The sequence below is a fragment of the Armigeres subalbatus genome, chromosome 1 (assembly GCF_024139115.2).
Source record: "Armigeres subalbatus isolate Guangzhou_Male chromosome 1, GZ_Asu_2, whole genome shotgun sequence".
Classification (NCBI taxonomy): Eukaryota; Metazoa; Arthropoda; class Insecta; order Diptera; family Culicidae; genus Armigeres; species Armigeres subalbatus.
The window spans coordinates 18,788,062-18,815,962 of record NC_085139.1 but is presented as its reverse complement, the minus strand read 5'-3'; the positions used below and the strand labels follow the sequence as shown (position 1 = coordinate 18,815,962).

Below are 27,901 nucleotides of genomic sequence, written 5' to 3'. Positions count from 1 at the left end.
AAGTGGTCTCAAAATGTTTAATCTGGCAGTGCCGCTGGCACTTCTAATCGTTGCCACATCGGCAAATCCAGTGGATAGAAGTGTTCGCGCGTTCGATACGTACCGTCTACCAAACGCAACCATCCCCACCCACTACGACCTTTATCTCGACACGAACGTGCATCTGGATGACCTGGCCTACAGTGGGATCGTGAAAATTAGTATCCGAGTGGTGGAGAGTACAAATCAGATTGTACTTCATAGTACGCGTAGTGTTATTGTGAGCCTGGTGTTGCGTAACAGCAATCAGTTGTCGGTTGCTCTGAAAGGTTACGATTTCGACGAAGATAAAGACTTCTTGGTCGTCGATACAGCGGAGGCTCTGTCTGTCGGAAGTTCGTACGTTTTGGAAATAGATTTTACCAACAGTCTCGATCGTACCGATGCTGCTGGGTTTTATCGATCAAGCTACGTGAATGCAGAAGGTGTCACGAAGTAAAGTGTTTTTAGTATAATTTGGTTGCATTAGCTAAACCTGATTTCGTAACAGGTATCTTGGAGTGACTCAGTTTCAGTCGACTGCTGCAAGGTCAGCGTTCCCTTGCTACGACGAACCCGGAATTAAGACAACCTACAAAGTGCAGATTGCTAGTGGAGTATCATATAATGCTAGATCCAACGCTCCGGCTCTGGGAATACAAATTCTGTAAGTAGGTGTTCATGGTTAATAAAACGTTCGATCATTATTACCATCTTCCAAAAGCCCCGGAGGGAAGAAACTCACAACGTTTCAAACGACTCCACGAATGCAAACCTATCTGTTGGCTTTCCTGGTTTCCGACTTCGTGAATGAAAGACAGGTGGTCTATCAGCCCCATCAGATCGCCGTTTCCACGTTTGCGCGTCCAACAGCCAACGGTCAGTTGACGTATTCCGTCGACGCTTCGGTGCGCTACCTGCGGGAGATGGAAATATACTTCGATCAAACCTACGCCATGTCGAAGATCGACAATGCAGCTATCAGCGTACCCGACTTTTCGGGAAGTGCCATGGAGAACTGGGGCCTGGTAACGTACCGTGAAACGTACATTCTGTTCGATCCGGAAATCGATGGCGAAGACCAGCAGGTTAGAATTGTCGGAATCGTGGGCCACGAGTATGCTCACCAGTTTTTCGGAAACCTACTGGCGCCGGAGTGGTGGTCGTATCTGTGGCTAAATGAAGGTTTCGCTCATTTCTACGAGTACTACGTAGCGGAATACGTAAGTACGCTACATATAGAGTAAGTAATTATTGAGACTTGAGCATGATGAATTTCTATTTTCAGAGTCATCCGGAGTTGAATATGCGTGATCGTTTCGCAACACAAAGAGAGAGCGCATTGACCGCTGATGCCAGTGAAACAGTTCGCCCAATGACTTATTATGTGGAAACTCCAACGGAGATCAGCAGGCTGTTTGACACAGTAGCCTACGCGAAATGTGAGTTTCAAGTGACAGAACGTTAAAGGGAATTTTGTTATAAATTTATATGGGGTTATACAGTCGCCTCTCCACATCTCGATATTGAAGGGACCATCGAGATAGGGAGAGATCGAGGAATGGAAGGAAAATTGAAATGGGTACTAGATCCAAAAAAGCTCGTTGCTATGAAAAACGACAACAAAACAAATGTCGTTTCCTGTTGTTGATGTGTTTGTTATTGTCCAAAGATGGTCTAGTAGCCTAAAAATCTGACCATATCGACATAAGGAGAATGATTACTGAACAAAATATGATCAGAACCCATCGAGATAGAGAGATATCGAGATAGAGAGGTTATCGAGATGTAGAAAGCCCAAATGTATGTAGATTGAAGGGACTGAGGAAACCATCGACATAGGGAGAGATATCGAGATATAGAACATCGAGATGTGGAGAGTTGACTGTATGTTAGAACACAACTTGCACGGCATATCTGAAGTTTTTTCTTCAGAACTGTAAAATCCGGTACAATATCGCGTACACGTTGATGGCAACTTTCTACTCGGAACGAGCACTGAAACTTGCCGAATTTTACACGATTAACAAATCTTTCTAACTAATTGCACTCAGTATGTGAGTCATGTGGCTAAGCCACACATCCACCCAGTATTGTACGCAGAGCTATCTTCACCATTTCCCTCATCAATGAAGAGAAAGCATTCACACAGAAAGCGCTTTTCGAAATCCACAAGACTAAAATTGTGTATGCCAGTTTGGTTAATTCTAACAGATAATATTTTTTTTCGTTACATGAATTAACCTTAAGTCCTATACTCCAATTCATGAAATACTGGCCTGAAATGCAACCTGTATTCAATACAAATCCAATTTAGTTTCAATCATCTATCAGAGCATGTTTTCTTTCTAAAATTTATATAAATAAAATTAAGTTTGTATTTCCTTCCTGACGATTCAACTCACGAACGGGTAAACCGATTAGCAAAATTTTCTCCCTAATCGATTCGCCTTGGGATCCGTAAGGTTTGCATGTATAAAAAGTTGATGAATTTAACGGGGAAATGTAAAAAATCAGCAAGGAAAATGATGTAGGGTGCGGTGCTGTAAATAGTTCAGTACTTTTGACGTAGGACTACGTCTGTCTTTTCTATATTGGGGTACACTTTACGATTGCGAAAATCAGGGGCCGTCATGAAAACATGATAGGCTTTGATCGTTGATATCTCAGCCGTTTCTCGATGGATTTTCAATTCTTTTGGACCATTCGATCAAGGATAAGTCAACGCTTCATTGTATTTATATGAAAATACTGATTTCTAACTATTTATTATTGAAAATTGATAAAAAGTTTAGAAATAAGTAAACCAACCAATCACGTACATGCATCACTAGCACAGACATCAAAAATCAATCACTTACGGGTTTGGATCTAATCATCAGTTTGAACAAGATTTCACGCAGAGCGGACGCATCAAAGCGATCGCAGCGGTGCGGACACAGCATCACGGAGGTTTTCAACGGAAATCCATCGCATTGGTGGTGGTCCTCGGTGTGTTGCTGCAGATCATTCAACCTCAACGAATCAGCATTTTATTTGAAGAAAGGGTTGATTATAAAAATAGCACTGTTGCGATCCCGTGCCGCTAGTGGCGATGCTTTTATTACATTATTGGGAAAGCGCATTGGGGAAAGAAAATTAGTTCTTCTCAGGACTAGTATTTTCTGAACAGAAAGGTTTAATTGAGAAAATGGACTGTTTCGGTGGCATCAGGGTTTGGCGTGGAAGCTTGGATTATGTTAGTGAGTGAGTCCATTCAAATTTACGGGCTTAATTTATTGAATACAAGAAAGCTGCTTTCCGGCGCGCGACCCATTTTGATCGGGATCTCGCAAAGAGCGGTTTAATCATTTATAAGGCAGTGGCAACTATATTTCCACCAACAAATTATATGTTTTTCTGTTTATTAACAAGAGCTCTACTTTTTATTTTCCATGTAATGTCTATATTTACTACCTAGTAATCCCCCAAGATGAATTTGAGCCATAAAAATTGATATGTCAATTTGAGAATGGTTTTTTACGAACAGATCGTAAGTTTCGAGTGGAATATGGATTTTCAGTTATAATTCGTTGAAAATTGGCAACAAAGATATACTTTTTCCCATTGGTAATAATTATTTTGAATCTCATGTGTTAGATTATTGCATGATTCGCGTGAAAAATACTTTGCCTTTCTTGTATATTTGGTTTTTGGATTTTAGACAAAATTGCTTGGGAACAAAAAAAAATGCAAAATAAAATTTGTTTCACTTATGATGCGTTTTCCAACTAGGACTCTTCGGTAAAAAATGTAACGTGCCTTGTTTTGATTTGTTTTACGTAAAACCTATATTTTTTTAATCTCTTATTTATTTTTATTGCATTTTTCCCCGCTTGCAAGGCAGTGGCAAATAACATTCTCCGACATTGTCTGCGGAATCCTCATCAAAATGGCACGCGCACGCCGAAAACCAGCTTTCTTATATCTAATTAAGTAATTCCATTCCGTTGCCTCTTCATTAATCCTTATGAGTGCACATTATATTGTCACCCATACATGGGCGTAGCCCAAGGGGGGCCCTCCTTAGCCGTGCGGTAGGACGCGCAGCTACAAAGCAAGACCATGCTGAGGGTGGCTGGGTTCGATTCCCGGTGCCGGTCTAGGCAATTTTCGGATTGGAAATTGTCTCGACTTCCCTGGGCAGAAAAGTATAATTGTGTTAGCCTCATGATATACGAATGCAAAAATAGTAACCTGGCTAAGAAACCTCGCAGTTAATAACTGTGGAAGTGCTTAATGAACACTAAGCTGCGAGGCGGCTCTGTCCCAGTGTGGGGATGTAATGCCAATAAAAAGAAGAAGAAGAACATGGGCGTAGCCAAGGGGGGGCAGGGGGGGGCCGTCGCCCCCCCCCCCCCCTAAATTGTGGAAATATTGAACGGGTACTGAAATGAATTCCCTCAAACATGTGCACTTTACGATCCAATCATATACAGAAATAGGTGTTTGAAATTCAAAAAATTCCCAAAACTTATTAAGGCATCCAGGATCCATAATATATGAAAGTTCAAAACAACTCAAAACATTTCGAGCTAAAAAATTCTCCTTGAAATCCTTCTAGAAGCTCCCCTGGGAACTTCTAAATTCCTCCGGAAAGTTATCCACAAATTCCTCTGAAAATCATTCGAGAATCCTTCTCATGCAATTGTAATTCCTCCATATCTAGAAACCCCCCACTAAACTTTTTTAGGAAATTCACGAGGAAATTCCTTGAAGATATCTTTTCTTCTCTCCAAGATTTACTTCTAGATATTTCTTCGGCTATTCTCTCTTCAGGAAGAATCCGGCATTTCCTCCAGGCATGCATTCGAGAGTTCCGTCAAGAATACATGTTACATTTCGCACCTCATTGCATAATACTCACTCCTAGCTATAAATCAACCAATTTAGATGTGTAAGGAATAACAACAAAACCTCTTGTTCAGCGAGTGTGGAGGTTCTGTTGACAAGGAGGCAATCGGCTTCAGACAAATCACCGATTGTGAGTTATACAATATTTCTAATTATGTAAATAACTATCAATAAATATATTATTTCAGCTTTTTAATTTTAGCTAATTAGCTAATGAATTACAAATATGTATTTTATTTGCTGTAAGCTTCAGTTCGAAGCCACCAGTCAATAGCTCCCGCAACAATACATACGGAATTTCTTCCCAAAATTCTACCAGAAGTTTCTTCAAAAATTTATGACGGAAATCCTCCGATTTAGCTCCATAACTTCACTTGTAAATCTATAAGAAATTCCTTCGGAAATTTTTCTAGGAACTTCTCCAGGCATTCCTCTCGAAACTCTTCCTTTAATTCCTACGGGATTACTTCCAGGAAATTTTCCGGGAATACCTCCAAACATTCAATAGCGAAATCTGGAATTCTTTTGGCAATTACTTCAGAATATCCTTCAAGAAATCCTCTAGAAATATCTTCATGAATTTCTCCTGGAATTCGTCCAAGTATTTCCCCAGAAATTCTTACAGGTATTTTTTCGGGAGTTTTTTCAGGTACTTCTCCAGGAATTCCTCCAGGAACTTCTCCGGGAGATTTTCCGCGGAAGTGTACTAGAATTCCTTCCGGACTTCACTCGGAATTTACTCGGATATCTGCCAAGAGTTCTTCCAGAAATTTATTCGGAACAATCCGCAGAGTTTTTCTTCAGCAATTATTCTGGTAATACTTTCAGGATTTCATCTGGAAATTTCTGCATTTTTTCCTCCTGGTATTTTTCTGGGAGTTCCTTCAGATATTTTTCCGGAAATTCCTTTAGGAACTTCTCTAAGAATTATTTCAGCACTTCCATGTGGGAATTCCTCCGGAAGTGCTTGTGGGAGTTCCACAGGGATTTTTTCCAGGATTTTTCCAAGAAATTCTCCGGTAATACCTCCAGGAACTTTACAGGGAATTCCTGGACGATATTTGGCAAGAATTTCACGGGAAATGGGATTTTGGAAGTTCCTTCAGAAATATTTTTTCTCTTCCTCTAGGGTATTCCACCGAATCTTCACCGTTCCTCTGAAGTTCCACCAGTAGTTCCTTCGGGAATTCAATCAGGCTTTCTTCCAGGAATTCATTTAGCATTTCTTTAGGCATTTATCTACAAATTCCTCCAGAAGTTCCTCGGAGAATTTTTCTGGGAGTTCTTACGGGAATTCCTCCGGGAGGTTCTTTTAAAAATTCCTCCAGGAGCTCCTCCTGGAATTCTTACGGAAGATCCTTTGGGAGTTCATCCTAGAATTCTTACGAGAGTTCCTCCAGGATTTCATACGGAAATTCTTCCTGTAGTTCTTCAATAAATTCCTCCAAAAGTTCCACCGGCAGTTCCTCCGAGAATTCCTCTGATAATTTCTCCGGAAATTCCTATAGAAAATCCCCCGGGAGTTCGTCCGGAAATTACTCTGGGAGTTAATCCGGGAGTTCCTTTTCAGAGAAACACCCGGAGAAACTGCAGGTGAAACTCCCGGAGGGATTCTCGTAGAATCTGCTGGTGGATCTCCCGGAGGAACTGCCGGAGGAGCTCCCGTAAGATCTCCAGTAAGAACTCCCGGAGGAATTTCAGGAGGAACTCCTAGAAGAATTCCTAGAGGACCTCCCGGATGAGCTCCCAGAGAAACTATCGGAAGAACTTCGGGAGGAATTTCCAGCTTAATTTCTGAAGAAAGCCTAAATGATTTCCTGAAAAAAGCCTGAATAATTTCCTGGAATAGCTTCTGGTGGAACTCCCGGAGGAATTTCCGGAGAAACTTCCGGAGAAACTTCCGGATGAATTGCTGGTGGAATTCTCGGAGGAACTCTCGTAGGAATTTTCTGGAAGAATTTCTGAAGAAACTACCGGGAGAATTTTCAAAGGAACCCCGGGGAACCTACCAGAAGCATTCTCGGAAACAAGAGATTTCATCTTATAGACAAATCTCGTCTAGCTGAAACCTTTGTTGGGGAAATTCTCGGAGGAGCTTCTGGTGGAAAATCTATATAAATTCCTGAAGAAGCCTAAATAAATTCCAATTCTGCCGAAATTCCCGGAAGAATTTTCAGAGGAACTGCCATTAGAACTACCGGAATAATTCTCGAAGGAAATCCTAGAGAAATTCTTGGTGGAAATGCCTCCTGGAAGAATTCCAGGAGGAATTTTCGGAGAAACTCCTGGAGGATCTCCCAGTGGAAATCCTGAAGTTTTTTTTATGTGTCTTTATTAAGGAGACTTTCAGCCCGAGGCTGGCTCGTCTCCGGAATAAATCTTGAAGTTTCCACCGGAATTCTTTCAGGATTTCATTGCGAATTAATCTAGGAACTCCTCCGAAAATTCCATTGTTGATTCCATTCCTGGAGAAATTCTTTGAAATTTTCACAAGAAATTATTCGAAACAATTCACGGAAAATTTTATGGAATTTACACAAGAAATTCGAAGATTTTTCGTGGAATTCTTAGGAATGTTTACTGGCAATTCTGCGGAACTTTCACGGAATATTCTCATTCTTAAAAAAAAAAATATGAGAAACAGCACGAAATTATTTGACTTATTGCAGGGAATTCTGCAGAACTTATAAAGAAGTTCGTGAAGATTTTCTTGGAGTAAATAATGGTGGAATTTTCGGATCAATTCCAGGCAAAATTTATGGTGGAATTCCTGAAGACACTGCCGCACACAAAAGTTGCTGGAAGCATTCCTAAAGAATCCCTGATAGAATTTCGGAAAGAATGCCAGGAGCAATTGTCGAAGGAAATCCTGGAGAAAGCTTGCATATTGATTTTTCTGCCTATTTTATAATAAATATTATTTCAGAGAGGATTTGTTTTGAAATTCAGGTATATGGTTCTAGTTTTCTTAAACTTATGGAAGAATGCAGGATTTTTATAATAATTGTTATAGCCGATTTAATATTCTTTCTGAATACTAAGTTCATTAATATTTTTCTAACTTTATTTAAAAAATCTGATGAGCAATAAATCACGGATGTTTAAATCCATTATTGTTTTTATCATTATTGTTTCGATTTGGCTTGGATTTGGTTTCATGTGTTAATATTCATGAGTTTTTATAAAACTACTATAAAACTACGATTTAGAAGACCAAAAAAGTTGGCCCCCCCTTCTCGAAATCCTGGCTACGCCCATGCACCCATATCAGATCACAAAGAGGCGGGGCTAAAGGGCTTAATCTATTACATACAAGAAAGCTGCTGTTCGGCACGCGCGAGCCATTTTGATCGAGATTCCACAAAGAGCAGTTCGACATTCGATGAAGCGGAGCGGACACAGCAGCACGAAGGCGTTGGTGGCAGTGGCAATGCGGAAAATTTATTCCAAATTTTGGAGGCTTAGAAAAATCATCAAGTGGCGGTCGGACAGTTCCAACGCAAGGTGCCGACAAACGTTTGGATGCAGTTAGTTATTGGAAAGGCGCATTGGGAAATGAAAAATGGTTCTTCGCAGAACCAACATTTTATGGAAAGAAAGAGTTGCGAAAATGGACTGTTTCGGTAGCATAGGGGTTGGCGTGGTAGCTTGGTTGCTGTTAGTTATTCCATTCATTCAAATTTACTGCATCATCTTCCTCCAACGCGCTATCAAATTCGCTATTAAGGATTGAGTTTTGCACTTTGAAGAAAGTTTATTTTGGATTGTCGGATCAACCTTCTTTTGTATAAATCAATGAAGACGTGTGGCTTCAGCGGCCGATGAGTCATAGTCCACGGTTAGAGACTCAAAGTCCATGCAACTGGGAACAAGTATTCGACTTCTTGAATCAGTTGGCCTTCGAGTAGTATGCTCAATGTTGATAAAACGACACAAATTATTATGGCAAATACCATCAATTTCGAATAGCTACGTAGTCCTACGTCACCTTCGCGTACAACCAAATTGGGCTGCACCTTTGAGTTTTTATTAATGCTCATTGCTGAGCGTGGAGACGTGACCTTCTAAAAAGTTCTTTCCCAGAACGGTGTCCCTGCGGGATTACGACCGCTTGTCAGAATTTTACTTTAGTTATTAAGAAGTTATTCAAAAACTATATTTAGTTTTTAAAATTTTCAATTTTTTTTCCAGCTGCCAGTGTCCTTCGTATGTTAAACTATGCCGTCACTGAACCTACCTTCCAAAAGGGGCTCCAATATTACATCCAACAAAAGTAAGTATCAACTTGAACATAATTCAGATTAACAAAATCATTACCAACCTTTTTCCTCATAGTAAAGAGCATGGAGTAGTAAACGAAGAAAACTTGTTCGATAGCTTAGAACAGGCAGTGAAAGAAGACTCCCAGCTTCCACAAGATCTTACCATACATGAAATCTTCCGAACATGGTCCAATCAGGCGGGCGCTCCCGTAGTCACAGTCACCCGTGTCGGAGATACCGATGAGTTCCTGTTCAACCAGGAACGATACTACACCACTGCTCCGGAAACCCCCGGACAAGAGTCCTGGTGGATTCCGATTTCATTCTTCACCCCTAGCAGCAACGGCCAGTACAACTCGAGTGCTGCCTTCTGGTTGCCGCCGAATTCTCCGGACTACAGCCAACGCATCACCCTTGCAGAAGGGGACTATTTGACTGTAAATCCTCTCGCCCGTGGATACTATCGAGTGAACTACGATGAAGGAAACTGGGAGAACATCATCGCCACTCTGTACGATACTCCCGAAGTGTTCCACCGTTTAACCCGATCTCAGCTGGTTGACGATGCAATGAATCTAGCACATGCTGGAAAACTAGACTACTTCATCGCTTTCCAAGTGTTCGACTACCTGAACCATGAAACCGATTTCATTCCCTGGAGTACTGCTTCCAGCAATCTGAACTTCCTGAAGCGTATGCTCCGTCACGACAGCGAAGCGCTGGAAAATTTGGAAACCTACAGCTCAATGTTGGCTTCCAACCTTCTAGCGACGTACGGATTTGAAGCCATCAAAGGCGAATCAGCTGATGCCGAGGGTACTCGCCTAATCGCTCTGGAATGGGCGTGCAGCAGTGATGATTCATGCCAAGCGGAAGCAGCACAACGACTACGATCATCACGAAGGGCTGACTCGTTCGTCATTGGTTCTACAGCCGAACAGAAGCTCCTATGCAGTCGAATGCGCAAGACAGTCTACGACGAATTTGCAACGATGCTGAACAGCTTACAAGCCACGGTAGACCCGATTGCTCGATCCAAACTCATCGACACCATCTCGTGCGTTGAAGATGAAAGTTCAATCGATGCTTTGATCGATACTATCAAATCAAATAATGTTGAAGCATCAGAAAAGGGGCAGATTCTAAGATCCATCTACCAAAACTCGTTGTCCGGGTTGAATGCCGTCATCGAGCTGCTCGACACCACCACCAGCATCGCTGAAGATTTGTAAACTATCAAATATCGAATCAATGATTCACATTTCATGAATTGATAATCCATTTCAGGAACATCAACAATCGTCAGTTGTTCGCCTTGCTGGAAGACATGACCGATTACACCGTTCAGTTGGAAGCCGCCGAACGTTTGGTTGACATCAGCGAAAGATTTGCGCCAACGCAGTTGGTATCCACAATCCAGGTCAAGCTGCGCGACAATCAGAACTGGGTTCAGCGGAACGGGGCCATCGTTTCGGACATGCTGAAAACCCCTTCTCAAATTAATTTTGAGTGATTAATCAATAAAGCTAGTATTTGCTTCTGTTGCTTAATCGGGATGTCTCCAATGTGATAAGATTTAGCTGATATAAGTCAAATATATTTCTTTTTTGTTATGCCGATGGTTCAGATAAGAACGATGTTATCTGCTGACACTAAAATAATACAAAGTTTTGGTTTATTATCGAAGCACACCTCCCACAGTTCTGTAATTTTTTTCCGGCTAACCTTTGAAAGTTCCTGTTTTCGCTTAATCAGCTCAGTTAAGCTGGTTAAGCTTAAACATAATTTTTAGGGAACTTTTAGTTCCAAAAAGAAAAAGAGCACTATGTAGCATTATTGTTTTAGTTTGCTATTAGTTTGTTTCATCGTTCTAGAGACCATCGATAATTCATTTCATTTTTTAGTCTACATCTAAACAGATAAAGTCGTTTCGCACTACCGTAACTACATCGCTACCGTCTGGGTACTAGGTTCACCGTAGAGCTCGGCGAGCTCGTGGTTCATTCTTCGTCGCCACACACCGTCTTCTTGCACGTCGCCAAAAATGATACTAAGCACCCGTCTTCGAATACTCCGAGTGCTTGCAAGTCCTTCTCGAGCATTGTCCATGTTTCATGTCCGTAGAGGACAACCGGTCTTATTAACGTCTTGTACATGACACATTTGGTGCGGTGGCGAATCTTTTTGACCGCAGTTTCCTCTGGAACCCGTAGTAGGCCCGACTTTCACAGATGATGCGTCTTCATATTTCCCGACTAACATTGTTGTCAGCCATTAGCAAGGATCCAAGGTAAACGAATTGCTAGACCACTTCGAAGGTATCCCCGTCTATCGTATCACTGCTTCCCAGGCGGGCCCTGCAGCGCTCGGTTCCGCCCACAAGCATGTACTTTGTATTTGACGCATTCACCACCAGTTGTTGCTTCACGTTTCAGGTGAGTGTCTTCATGTCATCTGCGAAACAAATAAATTGACGGGATCTGTTGAAAATCGCACCCCGGCTGTTACACCCGGCTCTCCGCATGACACCTTCTAGCGCAATGTAGAACAACAGATACGAAAGTCCATCACATTGTCTCAGTCCTCGGCGCGATTCAAACGCACTGGAGTGTTCGCCCGAAACCTTCACACAGTTTTGCACACCATCCATCGTTGCTTTGATCAGTCTGGTAAGCTTCCCAGGGAAGCTGTTCTCGTCCATAATTTTCCATAGCTCTACGCGGTCTATACTGTCGTATGCCGCCTTGAAATCAACGAACAGATGTTGCGTTGGGACCTGGTATTCACGGCATTTTTAAAGGATTTTCCGTACAGTAAAGATCTGGTCCGTTGTCGAGCGGCCGTCAACGAAGCCGACTTGATAACTTCCCACGAACTCGTTCACTAATGGTGACAGACGACGGAAGATGATCTGGGATATCACTTTGTAGGCGGCATTAAGGATGGTGATCGCTCGAAAGATCTCACACTCCGGCTTGTCGCCTTTCTTGTAGACGGGGCATATAATCCCTTCCTTCTATTCCTCCGGTAGCTGTTCAGTTTCCCAGATTTTGACTATCAGTTTGCACAGGCAAGTGGCCAGCTTTTCCGGGCCCATCTTGATGAGCTCAGCTCCGATACCATCCTTACCAGCTGCTTTATTGGTCTTTAGCTGTTGGATGGCATCCTTAACTTCCCTCAAGGTGGGGGCTGGTTGGCTTCCATCGTCCGCTGAACTGACGTAGTCATTTCCTCCGCTGCCTTGACTTTCACTTCCTGTATTCTCAGCGCCATTCAAATGTTCCTCGTAGTGCTGCTTCCACATTTCGATCACCACACGTTCGTCCGTCAAGATGCTCCCATCCTTATCCCGGCACATTTCGGCTCGCGGCACGAAGCCTATGCGGGATGCGTTGAGCTTCTGATAGAACTTACGTGTTCTTAAGAACGATACAGCTGTTCCATCTCCTTGCACTCCGCTTCTTCCAGGCGGGGTTTCTTCTCCTGAAAAAGGCGGGTCTGCTGTCTCCGCTTCTGTCTATAAAGTTCAGCCGGGTACCTTGCTGCAGCGCGACCGCCCGCGCTGCGTCCTTCTCCTCCAGAATCTATCTGCACTCTTCGTCGAACCAATCGTTCCGTCGACTTCGTCCCATATACCCGACGTTGTTCTCCGCTGTGTCGTTAATGGCTGCTTTAACTGTATTCCAGCAGTCCTCAAGAGGGGCCCCATCGAGCTCACCCTCTTCCAGCAACGCTGCCTCGAGATTCTGCGCGTATGCAGTGGCGACATCAGGTTGCTTCAGTCGCTCTAGGTCGTACCGCGGCGGTCGTCGGTAACGAACATTGTTGATGACGGATTGTTTTGGGCGCAGTTTAACCATCGCCAGATAGTGGTCAGAGTCGATGTTAGCGCCGTCCATCAATCAGAACGTGGGCGATTTGTGATTCTCTCTACAGTGCTGATCTCCAGCTGTACCGATGCGGGAAGCTGTGTTGGAAGTAGGTACTACGAATGGCCATATTCTTGGAGGCGACGAAATCAATTAGTCGTAGGCCGTTTTCGTTCGTCAGCCAGTGAGCGCTGAACTTTCCAATAGTCGGTCTAAACTACTTCTCTTGGCCAACCTGGGCGTTCAAGTCTCCTATGGTGATTTTGACTTCGTAGCTTGGGCAGCTGTCGTACTCACGCTCCAGCTGCGCGTAGAATGCGTCCTTATCATCATCAGTGCTTCCGGAGTGTGGGCTATGGATGGACGTTGATTATGCTGAAGTTGAAGAACCGACCTTTGATCCTCAACCTGCACATTCTTTCATTGATCGGCCACCACCCGATCACGCGCCTTTGCATATCGCCCATCACTATGAAAGCTGTTTCCAGCTCGTGTGTGTTGCCTCAACTCTGGTAGATGATATGATTACCTCTAAACGTTCGCACCATTGATTCCTTCCAACAAACCGGCTCTCCGCATGATACCTTCTAGCGCAATGTTGAACAACAAGCACGAAAGTCCATTACCTTGTTTTGGTCCCGGCGCGATTCGAACGAACTGGAATGTTCGCCCGAAACCTTCACACAATTTTGCACACCATCCACCGTTGCTTTGATCAGTCTGGTAAGCTTCCCAGGGAAGCTGTTCTCGTCCATAAATTTCCATAGCTCTACGCGGTCTACACTGTCGTATGCTGCCTTGAAATCAATGAACGATGCCGAATCCACGGTCCTTGAGCACATCGGCGAGTATGCGTGTGCTCCCGATGAAGTTGAGAGATTTGCAGTTCCACGAACCGAGTTTCCAATCGCTAGTCCCTTTTCGTCGCAGTGGTCTTCGACGATGGTTCGGGTCCGTATTCTCTTGTTGACTGTTCGTTGCTTATGTTTTTTAAAAGGCTGGCTAGCAGGGCCTGACATCAAACCCCCTAAATTTTCGGAGGACCATTCCTCCTTATTCCATGTGGACCATGGTGCACAGTTTCACTTGGAGTCCCTCGCTGGCACCCGGACGATGATCAGCCGCCCCTAACATGCGGAACAGACGCTGTTGTGAGCCGATCCTGACATGGAGAACAGACGCTCAGTAAGATTTGCACCTCCGGAGAGGAGCAAACTCACCCTTCCCAGCCAGCATACGACCCTGGTTCCCACCGAGGATGATTACTCGTACCCTGGCCAGCGCTACAAAGAGGTAGGGATAGGAATTGTTGGGTAAGACGCTAAGGACCGCGAGATGTTGTCTATTTTACTCCTTCAGGTACGCAAAGTACCAATGGTACGCTTTACTCAGCATTTGCCGTGCCAACCATCTTTTTCAGTTTATCAAAATATTTCGGGACAGTAGTCAACAGTGGCTATAACCAGAGACCGGCGGAGTGAAAAACTGTCGAAATAGCAAGGGTCTGTTCAAATATTACGTAACGCGAAAAACGTTTTTTTTTTTCTTCAGAACTCCCCATCCCCTCGTAATAATCTGTAACAAAATTTAGAACTACCCCCACCCCTATGCGTAACGCGTAACAAATACATTTTGTTTTTGGTAGAATTTGAACCACGATACAATAAATTATTATTTTTTGTATATTGAGGATTTACTTGACCAATGGATTCAAAAGTCCATTCACTTGCCTATTTCAAACGTTCCCTTTTCCAACAAGTTTTGCCAAACTCAATAAATGTTTGGTAGATTACCTGTTTTTTCCTCCTTGTCTATCAAAACAGATGTCAAAACATCGGAAAAAGAAAGACTTAAAAAAGGCAGACTTGTCAGTTTTGACAGATTTTACTATGAAGACGGGTTCAAGGAGCGACTATTTCGAACGGTCGGGTCCAATAGGGAAATCCACATACAATCCCGAGTAGCACACATGTTGTAAACAAGTTTATATTACTCATATACGACCTTATTTAGTTATATATGAGTTACCTCAACCAAATCGGCATGAATTGTGTTGCTAGGGATATTTTATGCTATTTTGAAAACAATAACTATTTTTTGGAAAATTTAAATATTTTCTCTCAATTGTTACGCGTAACAATTTCTCGAAGGACCCCCACCCCCTATATTTTGCGTATTAAATCGTAACAAAAATAAAGCAACCCCCTACCCCCTATTGCGTTACGTAATATTTGAACAGACCCCAACGTATGAAATGCATGAAATCGTGAAAATAATACTGGCATCACTTGAACTTTTTGCTTACTTCTTATGGATTCATTCATTTATTCAGTTAACATCTAAACAGATAACACTGAATCAACAATTTGACGCCACAATGCACAGTGGTGCGTTTGGCTAAAATCGTGAACTTTTTATTTTACCACTTCAGGGTGTTATTTTTCGACATTGGTGTCTTTGGGAATAAATTTTAGAAAAATATGGCGCATCGAATGACGAAAAGTTGTAGTTCCAATTTTTGCCACAGGTGGCGCTGCAAAATGTAACTTCTTTAATAAACGATTTTTAAATATGGTGTCTTTGGCAAAGTTGTAGTGTAATTTATTATGAATTTTATTGCTGAAGACACCGAGTGTCCATCTATCATCGTTTTTGAAATACGGGCGTTTTTTATGGACAGACCCAAAAAAAACAGTATTTAAAGATATTTTCGAAACTAACAGTTTCAGGTCAATACAATGTTCTACAAAAATGTATATATAATCAAAATAGACCACTTTCTGGAAGAAACCAGGGATGTTTTTTGCAAACATGACTTGTTATCGGCGATTTAGGGTCGAAAATAGTGATATTTGAAGACTTCATATGCAACAGAGGGGCAAATTGGGGCAAGGAAATCCCCACAGGATTTAAAATATCTGGTCTGTAGTTTCATATGCATATAATTATGTCTGTTTCCACGTGTATCCAAACAAGTATTTCTAAATTTCATAAATCGAAATTTTCAACTGATATGTATTTATATAATAATTGAAATTTCACCACACTGCATACCACGCTGTTGAATGTTAATGTAAAAAAAAGTGCAGCGTGAAGCTGGTTTTCTGTTCTCTTCATCCAATCATTTCACAAAATGCAAATCTGACGTCATACGCTCCTAGAGATGTCGTAAAATCCCGAATAATCGATTAGTTACTAATCGATTACTCTTTATTCTTGTCGATTATTGAATCGATCCATCGTTGGGTAGTAATCGATTTAAAATTAATCGATTATCACAACGATGAATCGATTAATCGATTATTTTGCGACTTCTTAGAGATGTCGGTAATTCCCGATTAATCTATTAGTAACTCATCAATTATTCTCGATTCTTGTCGATTATTGAATCGATTAACCGTTGGTAAGTAATCGATTTAAAATAATTCGATTATCTCAACGATTAATCGATTAATTGAAATGTATGTATATGATAGCACCTGAATGCTGGCAGTTGGTGGGTAGAAAACCAGCTACTGCTTGGGATTCATTGTTAAGTGTATAATGTTAAGGTGTCAACTCATTCATTCTCTCGCTTAGCGTTATAGAGATGTCGCAGATTATTCGATTACTTCGATTAATCGATTCATTGTTGTGATAATCGATTAATTTTAAATCGATTATTACCCAGCGATGAATCGATTCAATAAGAATAAATAATCGATTAGTTACTAATCGATTATTCGAGATTTTACGACATCCCTACTAGCGTATGACGTCAGAATTGCATTGTGTGAAATGATTGGATGAAGAGAACAAAAAAATAGCTTCACGCTGCACTTCTTTTGACATTAACATTCAACAGCGTGGTATGCAGTGTGGTGAAATCTCAATTATTATATAAATATCAGTTGAAAATGTCGATTTATGAAATTTAGAAATACTTGTTTGGATACACGTGGAGACAGACATTATTATATGCATATGAAACTACAGACCAGATATTTTAAATCCTGTGGGGATTTCCTTGCCCCAATTTGCCCCTCTGTTGCATATGAAGTCTTCAAATACCACTATTTTCGACCCTAAATCGCCGATAACAAGTCATGTTTGCAAAAAACATCCCTGGTTTCTTCCAGAAAGTGGTCTATTTTGATTATATATACATTTTTGTAGAACATTGTATTGACCTGAAACTGTTAGTTTCGAAAATATCTTTAAATACTGTTTTTTTAGGGTCTGTCCATAAAAAACACCCGTATTTCAAAAACGATGATAGATGGACACTCGGTGTCTTCCGCAATAAAATTCATAATAAATTACACTACAACTTTGCCAAAGACACCATATTTAAAAATCGTTTATTAAAGAAGTTACATTTTGCAGCGCCACCTGTGGCAAAAATTGGAACTACAACTTTTCGTCATTCGATGCGCCATATTTTTCTAAAATTTATTCCCAAGAATACCGATGCCAAAAAATAACACCCTGAAGTAGTAAAATAAAAAGTTCACGATTTTAGCCAAACGCACCACTGTGCAATGCACGGTTCGAGGCCGCATCTCTCCATCCTCCGATACGCCCCAAGCTCGCCAAGTCGTTCTGCACCTGGTCTGCCCATCTCGCTCGCTGCGCTCCACGCCGTCTCGTACCTGCCGGATCGGAAGCGAACACCATCTTTGCAGGGTTGCTGTCCGGCATTCTTGCAACATGTCCTGCCCATCGTACCCTTCCGGATTTAGCTACCTTCTGGATACTGGGTTCGCCGTAGAGTTGGGCGAGCTCATGGTTCATTCTTCGCCGCCACACACCGTCTTCTTGCACACCGCCAAAGATGGTCCTAAGCACCCGTCTCTCGAATACTCCGAGTGCTTGCAAGTCCTCCTCGAGAATTGTCCATGTTTCATGTCCGTAGAGGACTACCGGTCTTATTAACGTCTTGTACATGACACATTTGGTGCGGTGGCGAATCTTTTTCGACCGCAGTTTCTTCTGGAGCCCGTAGTAGGCCCGACTTCCACAGATGATGCGCCTTCGTATTTCACGACTAACGTTGTTGTCAGCCGTTAGCAAGGATCCGAGGTAGACGAATTCCTCGACCACCTCGAAGGTATCCCCGTCTATCGTAACACTGCTTCCCAGGCGGGCCCTGTCGCGCTCGGTTCCGCCCACAAGCATGTACTTTGTCTTTGACGCATTCACCACCAGTCCAACTTTTGTTGCTTCACGTTTCAGGCGGGTGTACAGTTCTGCCACCTTTGCAAATGTTCGGCCGACAATGTCCATGTCATCCGCGAAGCAAATAAATTGACTGGATCTGTTGAAAATCGTACCCCGGCTGTTACACCCGGCTCTCCGCATGACACCTTCTAGCGCAATGTTGAACAACAGGCACGAAAGTCCATCACCTTGTCTTAGTCCTCGGCGCGATTCGAACGAACTGGAGTGTTCGCCCGAAATCTTCACACAGTTTTGCACACCATCCACCGTTGCTTTGATCAGTCTGGTAAGCTTCCCAGGGAAGCTGTTCTCGTCCATAATTTTCCATAGCTCTACGCGGTCTATACTGTCGTATGCCGCCTTGAAATCAACGAACAGATGGTGCGTTGGGACCTGGTATTCACGGCATTTTTAAAGGATTTGCCATACAGTAAAGATCTGGTCCGTTGTCGAGCGGCCGTCAACGAAGCCGGCTTGATAACTTCCCACGCACTCATTCACCAATAGTGACAGACGACGGAAGATGATCTGGGATATCACTTTGTAGGCGGCATTAAGGATGGTGATCGCTCGAAAGTTCTCACACTCCAGTTTGTCGCCTTTCTTGTAGATGGGGCATATAACCCCTTCCTTCCACTCCTCCGGTAGCTGTTCGGTTTCCCAGATTCTGACTATCAGTTTGTGCAGGCAAGTGGCCAGCTTTTCCGGGCCCATCTTGATGAGCTCAGCTCCGATACCATCCTTACCAGCTGCTTTATTGGTCTTTAGCTGTTGAATGGCATCCTTAACTTCCCTCAAGGTGGCGGCTGGTTGGCTTCCATCGTCCGCTGAACTGGCGTAGTCATCTCCTCCGCTGCCTTGACTTTCACTGCCTGTACTCTCAGCGCCATTCAGATGTTCCTCGTAGTGCTGCTTCCACCTTTCCATCACCACACGTTCGTCCGTCAAGATGCTCCCATCCTTATCCCGGCACATTTCGGCTCGCGGCACGAAGCCTTTGCGGGATGCGTTGAGCTTCTGATAGAACTTGCGTGTATCGCTTTTGACGGTTCGATTGGAAACAAGATGGCGTCTTCGCCGATCTCTTATTGTAGTATTTCTAGTCAACACTGGAAAGGAGCGATGAGAGCGAAAGACAGTCCGTCAACTTTGTATGTAGCGTGACACTTGAAAAAAGCGTATTCCCATTTATAAACACGGTGAATAAGACAATAAGTTCCTCCAGAAATTTCTCCGGAAGTTCCTCCAGGAATTCCTCCGCAATTTCCTCCAGGAATTATTCCGGTAGTTCCTCCAGGTATTCCTCCGCAAGTTCTTCCAGAAATACCTCCTAAGGTTCCACCAGGAATTCCTCCGCAAGTTCTTATAGGAATTCCTCCGGAGGTTCCTCCAGGAATTCCTCCGGAGGTTCCTCCAGGAATTCCTCCAAAAGTTCCTCCAGGAATTCCTCCGGAAGTTCCTCCGTAAGTTCTTCCAGGAATTCCGCCGCAAGTTCCTCCAGTTCCTTTCGGGAATTCCTCCGGAAGTTTCTTCGGGAATTCCTCCGGAAGTTCATCCGGGAATTCCTCCGACAGTTTCTCAGCGAATTCCTCCAGAAGTTCCTCCGGGAATTCCTCAAGAAGTTCCTCCGGGAATTTCTCCGGAAGTTCCTCCGGGAATTCCTCCAGGAATTCCTCCGGAAGTTCCTCCGGGAAATCCTCCGGAAGTTCCTCCGGGAATTTCTCCGGAAGTTCCTCCGGGAATTCCGAAAGAATTCCTGAAAGAAGTTCCGAAGGAATCCCTGAAGGAACTTCCGAAGGAATCCCTGAAGGAACTTCCGAAGGAATTCCTGAAGGAACTTCCAAAGGGATTCCTGAAGGATCTTCCGACGGAATTGCTGGAGGAACTTCCGAAGGAATTCCTGGAGGAGCTTCCGAAAGGATTCCTGGAGGATCTTCCGAAGGAATTCCTGGATGAACTTCCGAAAGAATTCCTGGAGGAACTTCCGAAGGAATTCCTGGAGGAACTTCCGAAGGAATTCCTGGAGGAACTTCCGAAGGAATTCCTGGATGAACTTCCGAAGGAATTGCTGGAGGAACTTCCAAAGGAATTGCTGGAGGAACTTCAAAAGAATTACTGGAGGAACTTCCAAAGAAACTATTGGAGGAATTTCCGAAGGAATTTCCGGGGAACTTCCGAAAGAATCTCTGGAGGAACTTCCGAAGAAATTCCTGGAGGAACTTCCGAAAGAATTCCCGGAGGAACTTCCTAAGGAATTCCTTGAGGAACTTTCTAAAGAATTCCTGGACGAACTTCCGAAGGAATTCCTGAAGGAACATCCGGAAGAATTCCTGAAGGTACTTCCGGAAGAATTCCTGAAGGAACTTCCGAAGGAATCCCTGAAGGAACTTCCGATGGAATTCCTGAAGGAACTTCCGACGGAATTCCCGAAGGAACTTCCGGAGGAATTCCTGAAGGAACTTCCGAAGGAATTCCTGAAGGAACTTCCGAAGGAATTCCTGAAGGAACTTCCGAAGGAATTCCTTAAGGATCTTCCGAAGGAATTCCTGAAGGAACTTCCGAAGGAATTCCTTAAGGATCTTCCGAAGGAATTGTTGGAGGAACTTCCGAAGAAATTGCTGGAGGAACTTCCAAAGAAATTATTGGAGGAACTTCCGAAGGAATTCCTGGAGGAACTTCCGAAAGGATTCCTGGAGGATCTTCCGAAGGAATTCCTGGATGAACTTCCGAAAGAATTCCTGGAGGAACTTCCGAAGGAATTCCTGGAGGAACTTCCGAAAGGAATCTGGAGGAACTTCCGCAGGAATTCCTGAAGGAACTTCCGAAGGAATTGCTGGAGGAACTTCCAAAAGAATTGCTGGAGGAACTTCAAAAGAATTACTGGAGGAACTTCCGAAGAAACTATTGGAGGAACTTCCGAAGGAATTTCCGGGGAACTTCCGAAAGAATCTCTGTAGGAACTTCCGAAGAAATTCCTGGAGGAACTTCCGAAAGAATTCCCGGAGGAACTTCCTAAGGAATTCCTTGAGGAACTTTCTAAAGAATTCCTTGAGGAACTTCCGAAGGAATTCCTTGAGGAGCTTCCGACGGAATTCCTGGAGGAACCTACGACGGAATTCTTGGTTAAGCTTCCGACGGAATTCCTGAAGGAGCTTCCGAAGGAATTCCTGGAGAAACTTCCGAAGGAATTCCTGGAGCAACTTCCGAAGGAATTCCTGGAAGAACTTCCGAACGAATTCCTGGACGAACTTCCGAACGAATTCTTGGAGGAACTTCCGAAGGAATTCCTGGAGGAACTTCCTAATGAATTCCTGGAGAAACTTCTGGAGGAACTTCCAGAGGAATTCCTGGAGGAATTTACTTTATTTGTCTTCTGTGTCTTATCTATCTTATTTGTCTTATTTGTTTTATTTTTCTTATTTGTCTTATTTTTCTTATTTGTCTATTTTTTTCTTATTTGTCTTATTTGATATATTTACACCAGCATCACTGTTATTACCCAAATCCCTTGTGTGGAAACCTTGTACAGAAATCCTCTTACGATTTTTTCTAATGTTGTTCTAGAAACGGCTCATGTTTTTATTTTCAAAAACCAGCTGGAGTTTGTTTATTTTGATCTCCTCATTGCATGATTGATCGGCGCTGCTGCTGTTCTCTCGCCGAACCACTGCATGAGTGATAAATTTCTTCCACATTGTTACCAATACCTTTTGTTCTCCGTTTACGGCAAATTCTAAAGCAATTGTAAACTGCATAATGTTAAAATAATTTTGGCGACACTGACAGCGTCATTCTGGCGGGCTGACTTGGGCAATTTTCTCTAGTAGACTTTCGTAGACTTTTCCAAAACCCCTCCCTCCCCCCTATGATGTCTACGTAGACTTTATAAAATTTTACAAAACATCATAGGAGTGATCGGGGCAATATGGGCCACCTAAGAAAATTGTTCCAAAAAGCGCTGAAAAGCTCCAAAAATCTTCATTCAAATATACTAGGCTTATACTAGGGAGTTTTACCTTTCAAGACAAAATTTTCAAAACGACTTATCTGCTTTTGTAAACAAATATTCAAACGACGATTTGACGAATCTGATAGCTCTCCCACGCAAACCAACACCAGCAACAGGTAGCGGAAACCTTCACCTACCTATTGGTGGTGTTGGTTTGCGTGGGAGAGCTATCAGATTCGTCAAATCATCGTTTGAATCTTTGTTTACAAAAGCAGATAAGTCGTTTTGAAAATTTTGTCTTGCTTTCATACCTATTACGTCGATGAATGATGAGAAATTCGTTTAGAAATTGTTGGATTGCAACTTTGAAAATGTGTTCCCGACTATACGGGGCAATATGGGTCACCATTTGGGACAGTATGGGCCACCCATCCAACACGTTCTTTTGGGAGAGAAAAGTGTCGTAATGTGAATGAATATGATATTTCTACAACAGCTTAGTGTATTCCATACAAAATAAGATTAATAAGCCGCGCAACAGCGGACCGAATTTTGCCGGATTGCCACTTTTCGCCGTTTGCTCAGACACATTTCAATTGGTCTATGGTCATTTTTTCTGTTCCGATCGCAGTGATACGATATTGTAATTTATCTGTAATTAATCTAACATAGATGATAATGTTCTTGTATTCGGCAACTGAAATTTGAACTTGTTCGCATATTAGTACCTAATATGTTGCTCTGTGCAGGTATGTCCATATTACCCCATAGAGAGTGGTTTTGGAAAATAAATGTTTTATGATAAATTCAGATTTGTATCAGTACAAACATGTGTGCACAATATTCAATTATAATAGATCTTTTGATTGTGGTACATTTTTGACCTGTATTTTAATCAGTTTTGTGTCAAAAACTTATTTATAAACTTCAAATCTTATAATAATTCTGCCTATGCATCGAAAATTTACATTATCAAGTGTATTTTCATGCTTGAATTGAATTTTAATGCGGTTTCCACGTTGAGGCTTATGTGGAGCATTCTCTTGAAGATTATTTAACTTTGAGATGATAAAACTTGTCAATAAGCTCAAATTGAGGGTGGCTTATACTGCCCCGTATGTTCATATTGCCCCTACTGCCCTTATGTGATTGGAAAAATATGGAAATCAACCACGTTTTAAGCAATTCAGCTATTCAATTCCATTTCCATGTAAACATTACAACAAAATTCGTCAAACTTAACGAAATCACACTGAACAAAATCCAACAAAACACAAATCAAATTGAAACGAAATCAAATTTAATCCTCTGTCCATAACTCCTGAAATCAAACCTCAAAGCCAATTAATTTAATTACTGATTAATTCAATTCCTCCTAGAGGTGTGCCACCACCATCGCCAATCGCCAAAGGGTTTCTCGCGGAAATTTCGGAGAATTTCCTTTACAAATTCCAAAGAATATCTTTTAGGCATTCCAAAGGTTTTTTCTTGGATATCCCAAAATGTCTCCTTTTTAAATCCCAAAAAAAATCCGTTGAAGTACGACATAATTTCAATAGTTTGCAAACAAGTTCCTGCCGAAAATCAAAGGAAATTCTAGTAGAATCTGCTGTAAAATCCAAGTGAAGATTTTGAAAAAAATCAAATGTTTATATATAATACTTTGGAGAATTTTCCTGCTCAACACAGAAGAATTTTCTGGTGAAATCTATGATAGTTTTAAGCCGTAGCTCAGACTTTTACTTTAGTGAAATTCATTAAATTTTTAAAGAGAAATGCAAGAGATTATTTCGGTAAAGTTTTGCAAAAAAAAGGAACATACTAAAAAAGTCAAACAAATGGACTTCACACGAAGCTGCTGTATAAATCGCTTAAAAAAATAAAAACAAAAAGTCCACGTAGACTTTTGGTATACTCCCCCGTCCCCCTTCGTAGACTATCGTAGACTTTTTCGAAACCCCTCCCCCCCTCTCAAGAGTCTACGTGGTTTATGGACAGCCCCAAAGTGCTATCATGTGCTTTTTTAACGAAAACCCTTCCCTCAGACCTTAAGGTGAAGGTGGGTTGAGTACCAATAAAAACTGTCATAGGGGAACTGTACCGGTTTTGGCCATGTTCCTAATTTGGCCAATTTTGCGAATAACTCCAAAAATAAAGCAATTCGTGAGGGTTTTATTAGTTCCAACAAGAGATATATCCCTCATGATTCAACGCTGCTTTCAACTGATTGATTATTTTGGAAAAATATGTATTTTTCAGGGTTGGTCAAATTAGGCACTAAGTTGGCCAAAACCAGTGCACTTCCCCTATACTGTAGTAGCATTGTCGTTGTATTTATAAAAAAAAAACAAAGAATATTAGTAGGGTGGTTCAAAAAACGACCCAGCAGCCCAGCTCCACCACGCTCACTCGGTTCCGTCCCATGCTCCGAGTGTCCTCCAAAAACCGATATGAACAAAAACTGGTTGAACACTAGCCGGATCAAGTTTGTATGAAATGAAAACTGCTATGAGAAACTAAACCTTTCATTACACTGGCTACAGCGCCTCCCCTCCAAACGCTGGCGGAAAGAGAACCCACATAGCTGAAAGCAACATTCCAAAGACTTTATTGAACGAAAACCGCACCGCAGGAAAGATCCATTGATTATGTAACGCAAAAATAGCATTTTATACCCCGCTCACCCCAATATCACACTTTTTGTATGATGTCACTATGAATGGGGTTCCAATTAATTGGTCTAGCGAAGCTAAATATTTAGGACTTCTGCTAGATCAAAAATTAACTTTTAAAAATCACATTGAAGGCCTTCAAGCCAAATGTAACAAATATATTAAGTGTTTATATCCACTTATAAACAGAAAATCAAAACTTTGTCTTAAAAACAAACTTGATTTACAAACAAATTTTTAGACCAGCCATGTTGTATGCTGTGCCAATATGGACTAGTTGCTGCAATACCAGAAAGAAGGCACTCCAGAGGATTCAAAATAAAATTCTGAAAATGATTCTGAAGTTGCCTCCGTGGTATAGTACCAATGAACTTCATAGAATTTCTAATATTGAGACATTGCAACAAATGTTCAACAAAGTAATTTCCAATTTTAGACAAAAATCGTTGCAATCTTCTATTGCAACGATTAACTCCTTGTACCCTTAGAATAAAATAGGTTAAGATTAGTTTAAGTTGAAAACATTGTAATTCCTACATGGTTCAATTCAACCAGAGGAAAAATTCTAACTGCTAGAGGCAATTGAAATGTATTAATAATAACTAAAAATATAACATAGCAAATAAGGATGATAGTGTTAAGAAAACAAGGAACACCTAGTCTAAGAGATGAATACATGTATTAGAAATTAGCAAATAAAATTAGTTATAAAAAAAAAACACTTTTTGTATGAAGTTTCTGCCCCTGTTGCGATAGATATCACAAACAAGTTCTAGCTATTTTGTTGAATTACACGTTTCACTGATGTCTTCTGAGAAGCCTAATTATCATGCTAAAGATTCGCAACCTCGATTAAAATCGACTCCCAACCATTGGAACGGCTATTCAATGTTCATTGTCTATGGAGTTAAAGCTCTTGAATATTTCATGCAGTCATATGGTCTCCCCCTCGCCAGCGCCCAATGACGGAGTGCCACAATCAAAATAATGTAAAATTCAACCTCGCCATATCAACTGTCATATAAACCCAAAACGACCTGTGCACGGTAAGCCTCTATTCAAACCAACACAAACCATCGGATGACACCAAAATTATGAATCATAATCGACTGAGCGCGGCGGAGCAAAATCATTTTTTGAACCACCCTGAAGTGAAGTGCAGTGATAACACCACCAAATCGCGAACGGCTATTAAATTGGCACGAATCTGCTGATTTATGATATAATTCGAGCAGAAATAGATAGGACTCTTTAGAGAGACATGTTCATTATCACGGGAAGTGAATAAATATGCTGTGAACAGGCTAGTAATTTGAATATTAAACTTTTGTTCGATGCATTCGAATGCTGGTGGGAGAGGAGTGCGGGAGGTGTGGCGGTTGACCCGTGGAAGGTCCGGTGCCATATTGACTGCCATCGTGGTACTCTACCAACTATGTCCTTAAGACACCCGGAGTGGAAATTAATTACTATGTCTGAAACTCGATTATGCATATGCACAACATGTGATAGATTTAGTTCGGAAAAGGTATTGAAGAGTAACCGCCCCTTCGGTGGGCTTTGATCCCACGACCCCAGTACGCTAGACAGGTGCTTTCCCTACTAAGCTACGAAGGACCTCCGTCGGCATATAGGCAAATAAGGTCCTTTGTAGCTTAGTAGAGAAAGCAGCTGTCTAGCGTACTGGGGTCGTGGGATCAAAGCCCACCGAAGGGGCGGTTACCCTCCAATACCTTTTCCGAACTAAATCTATCACATGTTGTGCATATGCATAATCGAGTTTCAGACATAGTGTTATTTGCACAAATGACTTTCTACCGAATGGCTTTCAGTCAAGCGATCCTACCCTTTCCAAAGATTTCATTTGGAAGGAAAATGAAAAAAAAAGTTTATAGTTGCAAATCAATGTTTCAATGTTTCACAATTTAATCTTGATGACTGATACTGGGACATGAACATATCTGGTATTTAGATTCAGACTGGTTCTGGAATAAGAACTGAGGACTGGGACTGGGACTGGAACTGAGATTCTGAGACTGGGACTCTGGGACACTGAGGCTGGACACTGGGACTGGGACACTGGGATTGGGAAACTGAGACTGGGACACTGGGAATGGGGCTCTGAGACTGGACACTGGGACTGGGACAATGGAACTGGCACTGGGGCTGGGACTGAGACACTGGGACTGGAGCAAATTCCAAGAGTGTGACAAAAATGAGTTTAAAATAAAATACACCGATCTAACGACCTATTCGAAAGCCTACAATCTGTCGCTCAAGAGGAGGCCGTCATACCAGCGAGTACCACGGTCGGTAACATCATGAGTGCCTGGGTTTACGACGCGGCTATCCGCTGATCACCGTCACGAGCATCCCAGACAGCACCGAGTTCGTATTTAGACAGCAGCACTTCTGGACTGATGTTCCTGACTCCCGCACCTGGTGGATTCCAATCAGTTATAGCATTGGCGGCGACACCATTCGCAAGGAGACCGAAACTCGATTCTGGTTACCACAGGGAACGTCCCAAGCGACCATTAATTTGGACATTCCGAACGGCGAATATCTTCTGTTGAATCCTCAACAAACTGGGTACTACCGCGCCAACTACGATGCAGCTCTGTGGGAAAAACTGATCAACAAATTGACAACCGATCTAGAAGACATCCCTGCGGTATCCCGCTCGCAGCTGATCGATGATTCGCTGAAGTTGGCCCTAGGCGGACATCTGCAAGTAGAAACACCATTCGAGTTAATAAAGTATTTGGAGAGTGAATCTGATTACATACCTTGGTACACATTTTTGGCATCGGAAAACCTGCAGTACATCAACAAGGCATTGATAGTCGATGAAGCTGCGAGTAGCGCTCTGAAGGTCCCAAAATTTGTATCGTTGAGCGGCCATTAAACTAACTGAATTCCACTCCTTTACAGGCCTTCGTAAGCTCTTTGATGGAGCATCTTTTCCTTGGATTAGGCTTCGAAGAACACACGAATGAGCCCCATGAACATCAACGGCTCCGAACAATGGCAGTATAA

The 27,901-nt window shown here is 42.2% G+C and overlaps 1 protein-coding gene across 1 annotated transcript; it reads left to right on the top strand.

Moving 5' to 3' along the window:
- The first annotated feature begins 13 nt into the window (after window positions 1-13).
- LOC134205998 (aminopeptidase N-like) lies at window positions 14-27,901 on the top strand. The gene is made up of 9 exons (XM_062681690.1): window positions 14-474; window positions 530-685; window positions 743-1,241; window positions 1,307-1,460; window positions 9,103-9,184; window positions 9,247-10,401; window positions 10,461-10,682; window positions 27,320-27,737; window positions 27,797-27,901. Exons 1-9 carry the CDS (start codon window positions 14-16, stop codon window positions 27,899-27,901), a joined length of 3,252 nt encoding a protein of 1,083 aa, XP_062537674.1.